This window comes from Peromyscus leucopus, chromosome 4, assembly GCF_004664715.2.
Source record: "Peromyscus leucopus breed LL Stock chromosome 4, UCI_PerLeu_2.1, whole genome shotgun sequence".
In the NCBI taxonomy this organism is placed as follows: Eukaryota; Metazoa; Chordata; class Mammalia; order Rodentia; family Cricetidae; genus Peromyscus; species Peromyscus leucopus.
In genome coordinates, this window is record NC_051066.1 from 116,537,388 (window position 1) to 116,556,023 (window position 18,636).

Here is an 18,636-nt window from a genome sequence, read left to right on the forward strand (position 1 = left end):
TCGAAAAAACCAAAAAAAAAAAAAAAGACCCTTGTCTCAAAAACAACATAAACACAGGGAAACTGAGGCAGGTGATTTCTGTGAGTTCAAGGCCAGACTGGTATATATTACATAGTGAATTCCAGGACAGCCAGGCCTACAGTGAGATCTTGCCCCAAAACAAACAAGACCAAAACCCCGCTCTAAACAATCTTAAAAACTAGGTTTAGTTTTTGGTTTTTCAAGACAGGGTTTCTCTGTGTAACATCCCTGACTGTCCTGGAACTTGCTTTGTAGACCAGGCTGGCCTCAAACTCAGAGATCCTCCTGCCTCTGCCTCCTGAGTGCTAGGATTAAAGGTGTGGGCTACCATTGCCCAGCATAGAAGAGGGAATCTTAATTGAGAAAATGTCTCCATAAGATTAGCCTATAGGTCAGTCTGTAGGGCATTTTCTTGATTAATAATGGATGTAGGAAGATCCAGCTCATTATGAGTGGTGCCACCCCTAGGGCAGGTGACCCTGGATGATACAAGAAAGCAGGTTGAGCAAGCCATGAGGCGCAGGCCAGTAAGCAGCAGTCCTCTAGGGCTTTTTCTTCAGTTCCTGCCTCCAGTTCCTGGCCTGACTTCCCTCAGAAATGAAGTGTAACTTGGAAGTTGTAAGATAAACCCTTTCTTCTTCAAGTTACTTTTGATCATAGTGTTTTATCACAGCAATAGAAATCCCAACTCAGACAAATACAATTGACACATTAGCATGAGATACATTAAAATACAAAATTATTCACTTGGCTAAGGATTATAAATCAGTATATAACTGATCACTTAATAAAAACTTAGTACAAACTTTGTGTAACTGCTAAATGAATTAACCACGTTTTTGTTTTGTTCTGGCTGAGAAAGGGTACCCAGGCCTGCCTCTGCCTTCCAAGCACTGGGATTAAAGGCGTGCACCACCACCACCACCACCACCACCACCACCACCACCACCACCACCACCACCACCCCCAACAGTGTGAGACTCTTAATTTGGTTCTTAATAGATGGAAGGATTTACAGAAGGAACCCTGAGGTAAATCTAGTTTGACCCTCCCCTCCCCCCCCATTAGTTATGAGACAACTTTGTAGAACTAAAAGCTGTTGAAAATATAAAGATTAACAAAGAGAATGGAACAAAGTGTGAAAAACAAATGAGACTAACTGAGATTTAAAAATATTTTATTTCTCTTTCTCTCTCTATGTGCGTGCGTGCGTGCGTGTTGCATATGCAGTTGCTCACATCAGGCCACATGCACTGTGTGCTCATGTTTGGGAGGGTGCTTGCACTCCACCTTATTTTTTGAGATAGAATCTCTCATTGGAACCTGAAGCTCTTAAAGTAATCTGAGTTGGATGACCAGGAATCTTCCTACCTCTGGTTACCCCAGCCACCCATCACTGGGATTACAGGCATGTAGTGTTTTTATGTGTGTTCTAGGGGATCAAATCCATATCTTATTTGTGCAGCAAGCACTTCACTGACTGAGCGTTATCACAACCATCAATCTTTGGTTTCTTGAAACAGTCTTGCTATGTATCCCAGGCTGACCACCAGTTCCCTGTGTAACTGTGTAAGGTCTGGCCTCAAACTCATGATAATTATGTCTCTGCCTTTAGAATCCTGATTTTACATGTGTGTGACTCCACCTTAGTAACTGTTTAATTGATGACAAATACAATCTAGAAATACAGAAATTATGAGGGCAATCAGCTACTAAACATTGCCCTCCACAAAGCCCTAGGATTCTCTTTGCTTTGTCTTACATTTGTTTCAAGTGGTCTGTAATGTAAGGATTATATTTTACTATGTTTTTTTTAATGTCCAGAATAGGTTGGTTTGCTGAAATTAAGTTTAAGTTCCTTAATTTTATGTAAATTTAGTGTTTAAGTGTGTGTGTGTGTGTGTGTGTGTGTGTGTATACAATGAACAAATGTGGTTTTGCTTTTTTATATTTTAGTTGTATTATTAACCATTTATCATTGTAATATATATTTTATTTTTCAGTGTTTGGTTTTTCTGGATATTTCTTCAGTAAGACTTTAAAAATGTCCTCCAAACAAGAAATAATGAATGACCAGCGGTTTAGGCGGGTTTCAAAGGATCCCAGATTTTGGGAAATGCCAGAAAAGGACTGAAAAGTCAAAATTGACAAGAGGTTTCGAGCCATGTTTCATGACAAAAAATTTAAATTGAATTATGCTGTTGATAAAAGAGGGCGCCCTATCAACCACAGCACTACGGAAGACTTGAAACGCTTCTATGAGCTTTCAGACTCTGATTCTGATCTCTCTGATGAAGAAAGCAAAGTACTGAACCAAAAAAAAGTAAAGCAGAAACAAAAACAGACCAAAAAAGAAGCAAAGTCAAAAATACTGATTGAGGAGAAAAAGAAAGAAACGAAAAAAATTGATCAAAAGGATCCTATAAATAAAAATGACTTAGATAATTCTGAAAAAATTCAGAAAATGAAAAACTTGTGTAAATCACAGAAGATAGATTCAGAAATAAGTCCGAAGAAGGATAGTGAAGAATTTCTGCAAAATACAAAAAAGAAAAGGAGCATCACTAACTATAGTGCAGACTCTTTGCCTAAAGGAAAACAAAGGACCAAAGATTCTAGTACCTCTGAAATTGTGAAATCTCCAACAATCACTGGTTCTAAGGCAAAAAGAGAAAAGCAATCAGGTTGGTTGGGAGTGCTGTATTCTTCTGTATTACACTATTTTATTGATATCTCCTTAAGAAGTATACAATAATTATTTTTGTAGTATGATGAGAATGGTCAAATGTTTATTATATGCTATGAAAGAAACAATATGCAATGATTTCTTCTAGTTTTGGTACCAGAAGACAAACATGAAAGCTTGGGTAAATGATTTTGGTTTCTAGTGAGCAATGCTGAGAGCTGCTATATGTTGTTATATAGGAAGAGATGTGTTTGAAGAAGGTAAGTAGAGTTGGATATTCATTCATTTAGTCTGTTCAGCTACTGAGTGACAACTACTATAAGGCATGGACCCCCTCCTTTAGGATTATTGCTAGCTTATATGATGTCTTTTGCAAATTAGAAAATTGCATGTCCTCTGACCACATAGACACAGTGTGCTCTGGGATTCATAGTTTGGTGAGAGGATGGCAACTTTGAGTGAAACAACACGTTGATTTCCCTTGAGGAAGCATGGCATCTGCAGAGTACATGACTTGATGAATTGAGACTAGATTAGTCTTAGCTCTTTTTTCCCTTTTGGCAGATAACAACCTGCTAAACTCTGTATGATGACCCTGGTCTAATGGCACTGTCCACTAGAAATACATAGTGATGTATTTCCTAGTAGTGGCATTAAATAGGAAAAATAAGCACTTGAAATAATTGTATTTATTTAAATCCAGTAAATCCAAATTTCATTTCTATATTATTAATGATAACAAATTTATACTTTTATATTTTAGCATTAATCTCAAATTGAAAGAGCCATTTTTCAAGCGCTAAATTGTCTCTTTAGACTGTTAGCTACCATATTGGACGGCATAGACCTAAAGTAGAAAAGTCAAACCTGTACTACAAAATACTATAACAGTAGGTTTGTAAGTGAGATGGAAAAAATTCAAAAGTTGTTAATCAAAATATAATCAGAGAAAAATTCCTAAGGAATCCATTATTTCTATTAGGATTTGGGGGTGGGGGTGGTTGGGACTAAGTTTGAGAACCAAAGTACTTTTTGAGCAGATTTAGGATTGGATGTATGTAGATCAGTAGAATATTAATGAGGTTTGTAGTTTTAATCCAAATAGTATCTGTAAAGTCGTCTTACTATAAATACCTCCCTGTATCCTGGCATGCTAATAAATGTCTGTAATCCCAGCAGTTGGAAGATAAGTCACAAGGATCAGGAGTTCTAGGTCATCCACAGCTACATAGTGCTCTTGAGGCCAGTGTGGGCTACATGAGATCCTATTTTAAGTTGAACAGGCGAGTGGCTCAACAAGTAAAGGTGCTTGCTGCTCAAGCCTTGCAGTCTGAGTTTGATCCTCAGTATCCATGGAAAGGAGGAAGTAGAGAACTAACTCCACAAAATTGTGCTGACCTCAGCATATGACATGTCTGCATCCTCCCCACCCACCATGCACAAGCACATCGTGCACAACCATGCAAACAAAATTTTTTTAAAGCTGTTTGTATGTATATGTATGTACTGTGGAGATGAAAGAAGAGGGCATTAGATCCCTGGAACTGGAGTTACAGGTGGTTAGGAACCACCGTGTGGGTGCAGGGAACCAAACCCAGATCTTCTACCACTGAGTCATCCTTCAGCTCCCCTGTAGACAAGTTTTAATGCCTCAATATGGTACATTAACTCATAGATTCATTAATCAATAATTGCTCTTTGTTTATGAACCCATCAAGGGCATAGAGCTTATAAATTCCCTCCTTGCCTTCCCTAGTTCAATGTTTTACACATTGTAGACAATAAGTAGTGGATTAATGAATAAATATTATAAAAATAGTATTAAAATAAAAACAAATTTCATTCTTCATCTTAATTTTTAAAATTTACCTTGCATTCTCCAAACTTAGAGCCTCTGGAGTAAGCTGAAACAGGAATACCAGCTTAAACATAGTGCATTAGACACATGCAGAGGTGATTGCTGTTTGAAGTAGAAGATGAGCTCTTTCAGAGCTGTGAAAGAAAAATGAAATCCTATTTAAACAAAACATCTTGCTGTGTGGTTAACTAGCAGTTATAAAATGTCAGAGTTAGCAGAAAATTTTTATTTAGTTTTTCTATTTGGTGATCTCATTCATAATGCAACTTCTTTTGTCAGTTATGTATGAATGAGTTATAAATTTTATCTCCAGTTCACACTTTACTGAGCATATCTCTTACAGTAAACAGCTTTATTGATGTTTTCTGTTACATGACTCAAAGGCACTTTGTTTTGTGGTTCTAGAGATCAAACCTAGTGCTTTGGACATGCTAAGCAAGCACTCTATTAACCTTGAAGACACTTTAATTCAAATATCCATAACTTAACTAAAGTAAAGTCTCTTCATCAAATTAGTTACTTTCCAGTGTACCATGTTTACCTGTCTAGCCAGCTAGTTGGCTGTGTCTGTAAGCTAGGAAAGCAGGCCTCATTGACACTTCTAAAACTGTTGTTCCCGGTGTCAAATACCCCTGTCACTATACTATCTGGTTTTACCAAAGCTTTTTTCACTTTGCTACATTTCTACTGCCATCAGCTTTATATTGCCTTCATGTCTTATGTAGAGTACTATACTGTCCCTCGATTTTTATTATTCATACCCACTCTACCCCTCCAGTTTTCTGCAGTGTAATTCAGATGATATCTCGGTGTGCCAATCTAGTAGTGTGTCCTTTTGGAAATGGAGCAGTGTCAAAGCCCATGTGTAGCTGAAAGTTTTTCTGTGTCCCGCCCGGTCCTGCACCCACTCAGACCCAAATAAACACACAGAGGCTTATATTGTTTTTAAACTATGGCCATGGCAAGCTTCTTGCTAGCTAGCTCTTATATCTTAAATTAACTCATTTCTATAAATCTATACCTTGCCACGTGGCTTGTAGCTTACCAGTACTTTACATCTTGCTTCTCCTGGTGGTGGCTAGCAGCGTCTCCCAGCTCTGTCTTTCTCCTTCCTCTCTCTAGTTAGAGTGTCCTGCCTAACCTTATTCTGCCACACCATTGGCCAGCTTTATTTATCAACCAAGCAGAACAATACATATTCACACCATACAGAACAACATCATCCATCACCCATCCCCTTTGTCATGCTTCCATGTTAACTCCTTAGACCTGTTTGTTACTTGACTCCTTGCTAGCTACAGACCACACATGATTGCTGCTTTTTTGTAATTGACAATTCTTTTCAAATGCTTTTCTTACTGCTTGGAACAAATTTCCTTCATCATCTTTCTCACTTTGATTACTTAATTTCTCTTCACCCTTTAGTTAGCTGTTGAGTAGCTCTTGGAAGCTTTAATGCTTGTAGAGTAGTTTCATTTTATGTGTGATTTGCTTGTTTAATACTTGTCACTTCAACTGGAAATAAATTGACACCTTTTTTTTTGCCAGTGGTTGTGTATTAAATACACCACAAAGCAGGTATTCCACGAATACTAAATGAGTATATAAACACACTTACATCATCTTATAAATGTTATGATTTCACTTAAATAACTTGCTATAGCATGAATTTTAGTGAGCTTATGTTCCTTTTCTCTGTTTTGTAAAAGTTATACTGGATCTAATGTCAATAATTTGAATTTAATATAATTCAGAATGTATGTCTCCTTTCTCCCTCCCCCAATATGCTGAAGTGCTTCCAGTCAGAATGGCAAGAGACAGTGATGGTAAAATGCTGGACAAAGATGCCCTGGAGGAAGATTCAGACAGTGATAGTGAAATAGGAAGTGATGAAGAATCTGAAGGTGAAGTCACAAGTGATGATAGAACTTCAGCTGATGATGATGAAAATGAAGACGAAGAAGAGGAAGATGAGGATAGTGAGGATGATGATGAAAGTGACAGTGGTCCTGATCTTGCAAGGGGTAAAGGAAATATAGAAACTAGTTCTGAAGATGAAGATGATTTCGAAGATTTATTTCCAGAAGAACCTGGTTTTGAACATGCTTGGAGAGAATTAGATAAAGATGCTCCTCGGGCTGATGAGGTAACATTTTCAGTAAATTATTTATGAATAACAGAACAGTTAGCTTTTATGGGTGATAGGGTTGATATTATTGAATTAACTAGGAAAGAACTGGACAGCTAATTCAGTGATGGAATTCTTGGCTAGCATGTGTAGGCTAAATAAAGCAGGGCTTGGTGGCGCACACCTATAGTAGCACCACTGAGGAAACAGGAAAATTGCTTTAAGTTTAAGGTCAGCCTGGAATACATGGTGAGTTCTAAGCTAGCTTGGATTATAAACCCGCTCAGTAAAACCCTATCTCAGAAAAGAAAAGTAAACAAAAGAAAGCATTAAAAATAAATTGAGTGAAGCTTCACTGGTAAAAATATTTGTGGGACTTGTTTGTTGTTGATTGAACTCAGGGCCTCCTATCTGCCAGGTAAGATATCTGCCAGTGAGCCGCATCATCAGACCCTGGCAGAATTAATGATGATTAAGAGTTAAGGACTGGAGATAAACTCAGTGGTACAGCACTTACCCATCATGTACAAGCCTCTTAAGTTCGATTCCAACACTAGAAAGAATAAACACCTTGAAATGGAGCTAGTGTATGTAGATTAGATGTGTGTCCAAGAGGATAAAATGGGAAAGAAGTTCTTTTCCTTCCTTTTATCCCTTTTTGTTGTTGTTGTTTTTTGAGAGTGTTTCTTTTGTAAAATGCTGTTTTTAATTAATTTTTAAAGATAGCATGTAAAGTAATGTACCTTGCTGTGGCATTTTCATACATTTATGCCAGTATACTTGGTTCCTGCTCATCTTCCTTCCATTCTGCCCTCTCCATCCTTTCTGCCCTGCTCTTACTCATCCATTGCCTCACCCCAAATAGTTCCCCCTTCTGCACATGTATTCCTTCATTATCTTTTCCCCAACTCCCTTAAGATCTCTTCCTCCACTGTCATGGACCTTTTCTAGTTTCATGATGTATATACACACAAATTTAAATCTGGATTTAGCAGGCTAGGGAGATGGTTCCATCCATAAAGTGCTTATGTTTATAAGGACCTAAGTTTCAGTGACACAAAAATAGTAGGATCCTAAAGGCTAATGGCCAGCCAGTCTAACCAACCAGTGAGCTTCAGATTTGGTAAGAGACCCTGTCTTTAAAAAAAAATAACGTGGAGCCAGGTGTAGTGGCACAATTTAATCCCAGGATTTAGGAGGCAGAGGCAGGTAAATCTCTGAGTTTGAGGCCAGCCTGATCTATATAGTAAGTTCCAGGACAGCTAGAACTACATATTCAGACCCTGTCTTCTTTAATAATAATAATAATAACAACAACAACATACAGAGTGATCAAAGAAGACACAATAGTGTCAACCTCCAGCTTCTGTATGTAACACACACACACACACACACACACACACACACACACACACGTATCAAAAAGTAAAAACCTAGCAAAAAAGAAAACATGAAGTATATGTTTTCTGAGACATACATCTCATTTAACACAGTTTCTAATACCATCCTTTTTTCTGCAAAGGTCATAATTTCATTTTTATTTTTTCCTTTTTTATTTGCGTTTGTGGTGTTGGGGCTGCATAGGCAGACATCAGATGTCTTCCTCAATTGTTCCCCACCTTATTTGGTTGAATTGGTTTGGTTTGGGGTGGGGTTTTTTGTTTTTTTTTTGTTTGTTTGTTTGTTTTAATTAGTTTTTGATTTTTGGTTTTTTGAGACTGGGTTTAACATCCCTGGCTGTCCTGGAACCCACTGTGCAGACCAAGCTAGCCTTGAACTTACAGAGACCCACCTGCCTCTGTCTCCCGAGTACTGGGATTAAAGGTGTGTGCCACCCTTTCCAGCTCCCCCTTATTTGTAAGTCAGGTCTCACTGAAGACAGAGCTCACTAATTCAGCTAAACTGACTGCTTAGCAGCCTGAGAGATACTCCTGTCCCTGCCTCCCACATACTGTGTTATAGGCATATTCAACTTTCAAATTTTAATTTGGGTTCTGGGATCTGAACTCAGGTCTCCTGCTTGTTCAGAAAACAATATGAACTGAGCCATCATTCCCGTCACCTGAGTAGGTTTCTGTTTTGTTTTTGTCTTTGTTTTTTAATGTGTTTAGTGAGCATATGTTAATTATACATAATAATGGGTTCATTATGACATACATGTTCATACATGTACATAATGTATTTTGATCATTCATTCCTATGATTATCCACTCTCATCCTCTCCCCACGCCCACTAGTCTACTTCCTGTTGGGTCATAGGCCCTAAGGAGAAAGCTACAGCTTTGCTAAATGTACATGATGTGCCTGCTGAATTGTCTCCAAGTTACTAAGTTTATTCCCAGAAATGAGTGCTGCTGTCAGCTTAGTCAGAGAAGCTCCTTTTTACAAGGAGCAGCAGCAGTTACAAAGAATAAGTGACTTGATTGCTCAGGTATAAAGGGAACATTTATCTCACACACACACACACCCTCCAAGTCTTGGAGAACATTCTAGGAGATAGAGTGGAAGGTCCAGGAATGTCCATGTAGAGCCTTTAGAAACCTTCAATTATGTGATTATGTTGAAAATAGGGATGTTTGACTTCTTTTCCTGTATGTATCCCTTAAGTCAGTGGTTCTCAACTCTCCTAATGCTGTGACCCTTTAATTCAGTTCCTCTTGTTGTGGTGACCCCAACCATAAAATTATTATCACTGCTACTTCTTAACTGTAATTTTGCTACTGTTATAAATTGTAATGTAAATATTTTTGGAAATCGAGGGTTGCCCAAGGGGTAGCGACACACAGGTTGACAACCTCTGGCTTAAGTACTATTTTGAATCAGAGTAGAGAAACTGGACACCATTATCTCCTTCCTGATTTTAGAAGACATGCTTTTCAATTTTCCCTGTTTAGTATAATGTTGGATATACATTTGTCTTCTGTAGACTTTTTATGTTGAGAAGTGTTCCTCCTATTCCTAATTTCTTTAGGAATTGTATCATGAATTTATGTTGATCTTTGTCAAAGGCCTTTTGAGACAGAACCTTTCTGTGAATACTTGGCTGGCCTTGAGCCTACTGTGGTCCTGCTTCTTCTGCCTCCCTCTGGAGTGCTGGGATCTCAGGTATGTGTGCCGTCCTGCTCAGGAAGAATTTCTACATAAGTCATTTAAAATACATAAAAGCAGCTTTAGGCTTTTTTGCTAGGAGTTTGTATTTATGTTCTTATTGCACCATAAGAAATGCTCTGGAGTAACCCATTTCCTCACTCCGAACGGGTGATAAACTATCTTTAAAACTGTTGTGGTTAAAACATCAGTTTGTGATCACACCCTGGTTCAAGAACTCCAAAAACCAATTTAGAGATAGTGCTTATCTCTTGTGGTTTTCCTATTGTTTGCCCCACATGACACTCCCTCTGCATGTTAAATCAGTTAAATAACACAGATGATTTCAGAACTGGAGAAAGACTATACTGCATTGTTTATCTTTCTTTTTTCAACCATTGAAAATGATACAGATCCCAGCACTTGGGAGGCAGAAGCAGGTAGATCTCTGTGAGTTGAAGGCCAGCCTGGACTGTATAGTAAATTCCAGGACAGCCCTAGATTACATAGTGAAACCCTGTCTCAAAAAAAAAAAAACACAGATTCTATAATAATTAATAATACTTTAACTTTCTCAGATTACACACCGACTAGCAGTTTGCAACATGGACTGGGATAGATTAAAGGCAAAAGATTTGCTGGCTTTGTTCAATTCATTTAAGCCCAAAGGCGGAGTTGTATTTTCTGTAAAGGTGAGAAAATTGATTTTATTTAAAGTAAGTATTTCTAGGTGTTATAACTTAAATCTGACTTTGTTTCTAATTAAACTGCCTTAATTTTCCTCTTCTAAAAAATATTTTATTGATCTGGAAATTGTCCAATACATTTGAGTATGAAACTTAATTAACAGGTAGTAAGAAGGGAAAAGCAAATCTTTTTTTTTTTGCTTTATATTTTAGTTTTGTGTGTATGCACGCATGTGTGTATGAAGTTAGAGAACCCCTTTCAAAAGTAGATTATTTCCTCTGACATGGGTTCTGGAGATGGAGTGCGGGTTGTTGTTCATGGTGCTTTGGTTTTGTCCCCACCCTATCTGTTATACTCTGGCCAAAATTATTACATAGAGAAAACTCTTCAGTATGCTTTATCTTCATGTAGTTAGAAATGAGTTTTGCTTTCCTGCAGTGAGTTTGAAATGAGTTGTTGTTTTTGAGCCTAGTGCTGACTCTTGACATCTTAGTTTTGACATGTCTTCATATTCTATAAGAAAGAATGTATGGATTATATCAGTCTTATTTTTTGTGTTCAGATATATCCTTCGGAGTTTGGAAAGGAGAGGATGAAGGAAGAGCAAGTTCAAGGACCAGTAGAGTTACTGAGTATTCCTGAGGATGCCCCGAGAAAGACTGGTACTGAGTCACTCTAGAATATAAAACTAATCCTAGTAAAGTCACGTACTTCACTTGGAATTCTATTACCTTAATAGGACTGAAGTTTGCACTTAATACTAACAGTTAGGATTCAGACAGCTTGATAACTGACTATAGTTGGCGGCGCATTATGCCAGCATTTTGTGTGTATGCTTGGAAATAATGATTGCAGTATTTGAAAAAAAACAGTTCATAATTATCTTCATTGCTATGAATTAGTGTTGTTTTTATCTTCATATTATATTTTTGAGTGTTAAATAGAAAAATAAAGGAATAAAACATGGTTTTATGTTACAGAAAACAACTTAAGTAGTTGTAAACCACTAGGTGGAGCTGCATGTGCACTTAATAAAAACGGTGGTTAACTGGATGGTAACGAAAGTGGCAGAGGAACAGAGGATAGTTAAGTGAAATTAAACTTTTAAAGTTCAGATGCTGGCCAGTGAGATAGCTATGGGTAAAGGTGCTTACCCTCTAGTCTGACAACCTAGGGATCTGAATTCAATCCCCAGAACCCACATGGTAGAAAGAGAAAACCAGCTTTTGAAAAAGTTGTTTTCTGACCTTGTAATGGAGAGGTTTCTATGTTCTTGTGTACATATGTTGGATTTAGTTTTTCCCCATTAGGTCCTCTAGAGAGAAGCTAAGAGACTATCAATTTAAACGATTGAAATACTATTATGCAGTAGTGGAATGTGATTCTCCAGAAACTGCAAGTAAGATTTATGAAGACTGTGATGGCCTGGAATTTGAAAGCAGTTGTTCTTTCATAGACCTAAGGTAATTCAGTTCATGTCTTAACCACTGAATCCTACAATATAGCAAGATCATAATGCAGTAATATTTGAATGAGCAGTACTCGCTTACATTCTATAAAATTAACAAGAAAAAGCTAATAATAATTGAAGAAAAAGTAATTTAAAAACCATTTTATTATTTATGTCCTTGAAATAATAATTCTTTCAAAAAACATTTTTAAGATTTATTTATTTTTACTTCATGTGCATGAGACCCCTAGAATTGGAGTTGCACATGGTTGTGAGCCGCCAGGTGGGTGCTAGAATTCAAACCTAGATCCTCTGCATGAGCCAGCAGGTGTTTTTAACTGCTAAGCCATCTTTCCACCACCTCTCCCAATAATTCTTGATACAATATATAGTAGATGCATTTTATATGTATGTGGAAATAATCTCCTGTGTAAATTATAAAAACATGGTTATAATAATCAGGTATTTACCTCTACTTTTCATCCCACATTCCCTAGCCTGATACCTAAAAATTGTCAGTCACCATGGCTGATTTACCTGTAAGGAATAGTTATATGTGAAATGAAATTTTTGGCTAAGATTATTCTTAATCAGCCTTAAATTTTTCTTTATTTTCAATGACTTTTCACGATTATGTGCTATGAATTGAGACCACTTACCCAGTATTAATTCTGTTTGATCTTTGAACTTAAAGTGAGTCAATGACTGTGTTATTGCATTGGGTCTTTTGAAGCTAGTTTATATTAACTAGTTCCTAATGCAAAGTCTCTATATAGAATTCTCTCAAACTTAATGAAATTTTAGATTTATAGTTTACAAATTTCAAAGATGTGCCAAGATTGTTTCTGGCCTTTTAGAAATTTTTACATTTGTTTTCTATAGAAATTTTTGTATAGTATATAAACTATAACTAATTAGAAAATCTAGATGCTGGTATTAACTGCTTTTTTTTTTTTTAGGTTTATACCAGATGATATTACTTTTGATGATGAGCCCAAGGATGTGGCCTTAGAAGTTGATCTAACAGCATATAAACCAAAGTATTTCACATCTGCTGCAATGGGAACATCAACGGTATTTGTTTATTTATTTGATGTACACTGATGTTTTGCCTGTATATATTCTGTGTGGGGGTGTCAGATCCCCTGGAACTGGGAGTTACAGACAGTTGTGAACTGCCATGTGGGTGCTGGGAATTTAACCCAGGTCCTCTGGAAGAGCAGCCAGTGCACTTAACTGCTAAGCCATTTCTCCAGCTCCTCAATGGTATTTCTTAACTCTTAAAAATGTGTAGATGAGCCAAGCATGGTGACACATGCCTGTAGTCCCAGCACGTGGGAAGTTGAGCAGGGGTACCAGGAACTCAAAAGTCAGCCTTAGATACATGAGACCCTGTATTTAAAAAAAGAAAGAAAAATTAAATGTATACCTAGACTCTTGCTTTTAGATGGTATTCTGAATGTTTGTGCATAGGATACTATAATGTTTGAACATATTTTTTAGAGTGTCTTTTTGTCTTTAAGCCTGAGTCAGTCTGCTGTTTTATGTTCTTTGTTTGTTTCCCTCTGTTATTTTACCCATATACTTTGAACTAGATTCTTTGTACCCAAGGATGTATTTCAGTGGTAGAACATTTATCTAGCACATATGGAAGTCCAGAGTTTTATCTTAGATTCTTTTAATAGGCAGTGTGTCAGTTATTAAGATCCTAGGGAATAGGAAGGACATAGCTTTACTTCAAATGACAGCTACACAGAATTGTTGACCATTTGAAATAGGAGCACATTTTTCTGCAGATATGATTTCAAAAGTTTTGTAAACAACAGAAGTAGAATAATTCAGTACTACTAGTTTTCATATTAATAACAAGTAGCCACATTTCTGTGTGTTACAGTAGTTTGTTACATACCTAATGGCTTCTCTTTCACCCTAAATCTCTGCCTACAGCAAACTGGGTGATAGACTATTGTGCTTGTCCAAGAAAGCTGGTGTCAGATATCTGCTTCCTGCTGTGCTGTGAGAGGGTATTCTGGTATTGATTAGTTACAAAGTATAGTAAGACCCCAGAGTAAGTGAATTCTAAAAGATAGAGCCACATCATGTTATTTCCAACACGTAAGCACTTACAGTAGGCAGCATGTGTAGCCAGCTCATCTGGAGATTCTGCATCCTGATCTGTATCACCAATACCTGTTTTCCTTACAGCAGCCATTTGGTCATTATCAACACAGACAGTTTTCCGAGTAGCCAGTCCTGTGACGGGCTAGACCGTCTAAGAGAGGGGCAAGGATATTTTAAGGATCTCGTGGTTAATTAGTACTTAGCTTGTTGTCTTAATGTGGAGAAATTGGACTGAACAGAAAAAGCAAGGACTTGAATTTATTGTGCTATAAACATAAAACCCTTTCAGAAGGAACCTTTCACAAGGTACTGAATAAAGCAGTGGTTTGCAACTCCTTTGAACAACTCTTTTACCAGTTTCCCTAAGACCATTGGAAAACACAGATATTTACATTACAGTTCATAACAGTAGCAACATTACAGTTATGAAGTAGCAGTGAGAATAATTTTATGGTTGTGGTCACCACAACACAAGGAACTGTGTTACAGGGTCACAGCATTAGGAAGGTTGAGAATATAGGATAGGAGCCAGTCTCCCTCAGTCATATTATCAATAAACTTGCTTGCTGTACAGCTGTGCTGTACTTATGATCATGAAAGCCTTTGTCATCAGTGACTCAATCTTTTTAGGAAAATGGCACCTTTTGAGATTATGTTGCTTTATTAATAGATTTCATGTAGTCTATCGCTCAACTGTCATTTTAGTTCTCTAGAAGAAAATCATGTTCTCACTGGTTTATAATAGTATTAACTTTTTCTAACATATTTCTTTTTTTCTATCATACTTAATCTGTTTAATAATATATTAGGTAATGGAAAATCATTCATGTAGCTGAGAATTAGGGGGAAAGTAAAAGTGGACATACATGATTCTCTGTCCACAAATAGGATACCATTTATTTAATCCTGCCATTCATGTATTTTTTTTAATATGTCCATGTCTGAACTTTTTATGTGCATTGTAACTTTTGGTGGGCGAGGATGGGGGGGTCTCACTATGTAGCTTTGGCTGGCCAGGAACTGTCATGTAGACCATGCAGGCCTCATACTCTGCTTTCAAATACCTCTGGGATTAAAGGTATGCACCACCATGCCTAGTATGCTTTTTAGCTTAATACTAAACATCTAAGTTAACAGTGTACTTCAGTAAGTATGAGTTTACCTTTGGGCTTCTGTGTGGTGTTTAATTTTCATTCTTTGGTTCAAGGTGGAGATTACTTGGGATGAGACTGATCATGAAAGAATCACAACACTTAACAGAAAGTTTAAAAAGGAGGAGCTTTTGGACATGGACTTCCAGGCCTACTTAGCTTCCTCCAGTGAGGATGAGGAGGAAGAAGAAGAAGCACCGCAAGGTATTTGCTAATCCTTTTATTGGGTGGTTAATGGAACTGTGTCTTGGGCAAAACTTAAAAAGATCCCCAAACTGACTGCATAGCATACTTATATGCATAGAATTATATGCGTGTATATGCATAGATACATGTTTGAAGGATTGGCAAGATGCTCATTGGATGAAAGCACTTGCTGTACAAACCTGATGACTTGACTTTGATCCCTGGAACCCAAGTTAGAAAGAGAACTGACTCACCAAAAGTTGTCCTCTGACCATCACATGCGTGCTTTGGCATAGTCATGTCCACCTTCCTGCACACACACACACACACACACACACACACACACACACACACACACACACACACAAATAGTTAGATAAATAAAAAATTTTTAAAATCCTAAATACTTTACTAGGCTAATTTTCTATTGCCACAAAATTTATTTAAACTCTGGCTTAGTAAAAATGCCTAGCCTGTTAGACTTGTAAACATCTAAAATACTGTTTCTCCCCACACACCTTAGTTTTGAGACAATCTTTCTATGTAGACTAGGCTTATCTTGAAGTCACAGATCACAGAGATCCACCTGCCTCTGCCTCCCAAGGTCTGTGATTAGATTATAGGCATGGGCCATCACATCCAGTTTTTGCAGTGCTAGGGACTGAACTCAGGTTATTGTAAATGCTAGGCAAGGACTCAACTAACTGAGATACATCCCCAACCCCACTATAGGAATCCTAAATAACTTTTGTACTTTATTGTGTAACACTGTCTTGTACTGCCCTTGTTTTACATTTCCCTGGCTTCCATTGCTCTTTCTTTCTAAATCTCTTTCCTTCAACTTTAAGTATTTATTTAAGAAATCCTTTCACTAAGAAGCAGCTACTGTCAAAACTCTCCTGATATATGGTTTGTGTGAAAAGACCAGAAAATTTTGCTTTTGCTTGCAAAGGATTCTAAAATTGGATTTCCAAAGGCTTCCCTGTTTCCACACTGATAATAACACCTCATTGACTTCTGACTTGATTGGTGTTTATGAAAGTTATCTGGAGATTTTCTTTATTCTAAGAGTGGATTTTTTTTTATATATGTATTGAGCTTGGGATTTTTTTGGGTCCATTTAATTCACAGTGGTATCTTTTTTCAGTATTGATGTTCTCAGTCATTTGATTTTTCTCCTGTTCTTCTAGAACTCTATTTAAGTATGCATTAAATCTTTCCACTGTATCTTCTCTCTTTAGATGTTTTTGATTTAGGGCTTTGTGTGTACTAGGCAAACACTCTACCACTGAGTTAAATCCCCAATACATTCTCTTACATTTTTATCATTTCCCCCTGTACTTCATTCTGGATATTTCCTTCTGTTTACACATTTTCTAGTTTGAAAGTATCTTTTCAGCAGTGTTCATTCTACTAATATACCAACCCACTGAATTCTTTATCTTGGTTGTTATTAACTTCACTTCTAGCGGTCCTGTGTGCCTATTTGTCACATCATCAATGCACTTTTTGGTAGTTTGATATTTGTCTGGTACTCCCTCTGGATCTCTGCTTAATTCCAGGGAACTAGTTGAACTTCCTCCTCTTGTGGATTTTCACTTGTGTTCTTTTGATTCTTAATAGTCTTCCAATTGAGTTCACAGCTGTGGATCAGGAAATAGGAAGTGCTCAGAAATAATATAAAACACTTGGGATCATCCTTGTGGTATTCCATTCTCTATTCTTGATTTTGACATGATAATTCTTCATTAACTTGTCAGTCCTTTCAGACTTCAATTTCATTTTGTAATCCCTTTGAAACTTATAGAAAGACTTTAAAAATAACATATCCAGCTGGGCAGTAGTGGTGCACACTTTTAATCCCAGCACTCGGGAGGCAGAGACAGCTGGAGCTCTATGAGTTCAATGCCAGCCTGGTCTACAAAGTACGTTCCAGGGCAGTCTGAGCTGTTACACAAAGAAATCCTGTAGATATGTAGGTAGGTAGGTAGAAAGATAGAGATAGACGGTATCCAACTAAGCAATAATTATCAGGTCTATCTTTGTTTAAGAAATTTTGATGACTGAAATGATTGTGTGTTTGTTAAATTGATCATGCTATTTGCTTAGAAATAACTAATTTTATAAAATACAATACCAGTTTTTTTCTTCACCATTTAGTTATCTGGTGATTTCTTGTGAGTCGTGTGTGTGTGTGTGTGTGTGTGTGTGTGTGTGTGTGTGTATGTGTGTGTATGCATATGTGCTGTGGAGACCAGAGGTCACCATCTTGTATCTTTGTTTATTTTTAAACACAGGGTCTTTTCCTCTCTGAGTAAACATGGAGCTGACAAATTGGCTAAGCTGGCTAACCACTGAACTTCAAATCCGTTTGTCTCCATTCCTCAAGTGCTGGGGTTGGAGACTTGCCTAGCTTTTACTTAAGTTCTGGGGACTCAAACTCAGGCCTTTATACTTTCGTAACAGACACTCTACCAACTGAGCCTCAGCCCAGTAAAGTATTATCAGTGCAGTCTGAGATTTTTCATGTATTTGTTTGTTTTGGTGGTTCAACTGAGCTACACTAGCTGTAGCCCTTCAGCTTTGAATGATAGTATTTGCTGTTACATCTGTGTTATTCTTATCTAACAGAATTGCCAAGCATTAAAAAATACAAGTTCAGTGCTGACAGAAAATGAGAAACCAGAAAAGTTAAACATAGATATAAGTATTTTAAATCAGCCAGAAAGAACATCTTTATTTATAGTTTAAATTTTTCCTTAGTGTTTTCCTTTTACATGATGTAGTATTTCTATAACCTAGTGGCATATGAAATAATAAATACTGTAGTGGGTAGCCATTCCAGCTTGGATCTGGAAGTTCCAACCCCCATTGAGACTCTGGCAACTGTCAGGCCTACGAGGCAGGGCCAGGGGAGGCGCCTGGAGACCTGAGAGCTGGATGGGCCAGTGCTCTCTCTGTGCCGGGATGCTGAACGGTGAAGGTGGACTGTGCAGAGCTCTGGAGAACACCATTGGATTGCGATACACCTTCCCCAGACCCTGCGACCTACCTTTCACTTAATTTGTGAGTTACGCCATTAAATAAATATCCTTTTAACTTAAAAAAAAAAAAAAAAAAAAAAAAAGCCCGGCTAGCTCAGTCGGTAGAGCATGAGACTCTTAATCTCAGGGTCGTGGGTTCGTGCCCCACGTTGGGCACCAGATATTGGAGAAATTATTAAGGCCACTCCACGTAGTTAAAAGGATATTTATTTAATGG

General features: G+C 37.4%; 1 protein-coding gene and 1 non-coding gene across 2 annotated transcripts in view; both read left to right on the forward strand.

Moving 5' to 3' along the window:
- Window positions 1-2,030: 2,030 nt before the first annotated feature.
- LOC114688130 (ESF1 homolog) overlaps window positions 2,031-18,636 on the forward strand; it is a 60,132-nt gene continuing 43,526 nt past the window's right edge. Inside the window, 8 exon segments of the mRNA XM_037204457.1 lie at window positions 2,031-2,705; window positions 6,359-6,711; window positions 10,359-10,472; window positions 11,030-11,111; window positions 11,114-11,129; window positions 11,778-11,930; window positions 12,877-12,991; window positions 15,246-15,393. Coding sequence (XP_037060352.1) covers window positions 2,066-2,705; window positions 6,359-6,711; window positions 10,359-10,472; window positions 11,030-11,111; window positions 11,114-11,129; window positions 11,778-11,930; window positions 12,877-12,991; window positions 15,246-15,393 — 1,621 coding nt within the window. The 5' untranslated portion in view covers window positions 2,031-2,065.
- Trnak-cuu lies at window positions 18,503-18,575 on the forward strand. The gene has a single exon. It is a non-coding gene; the product is annotated as a tRNA-Lys (tRNA).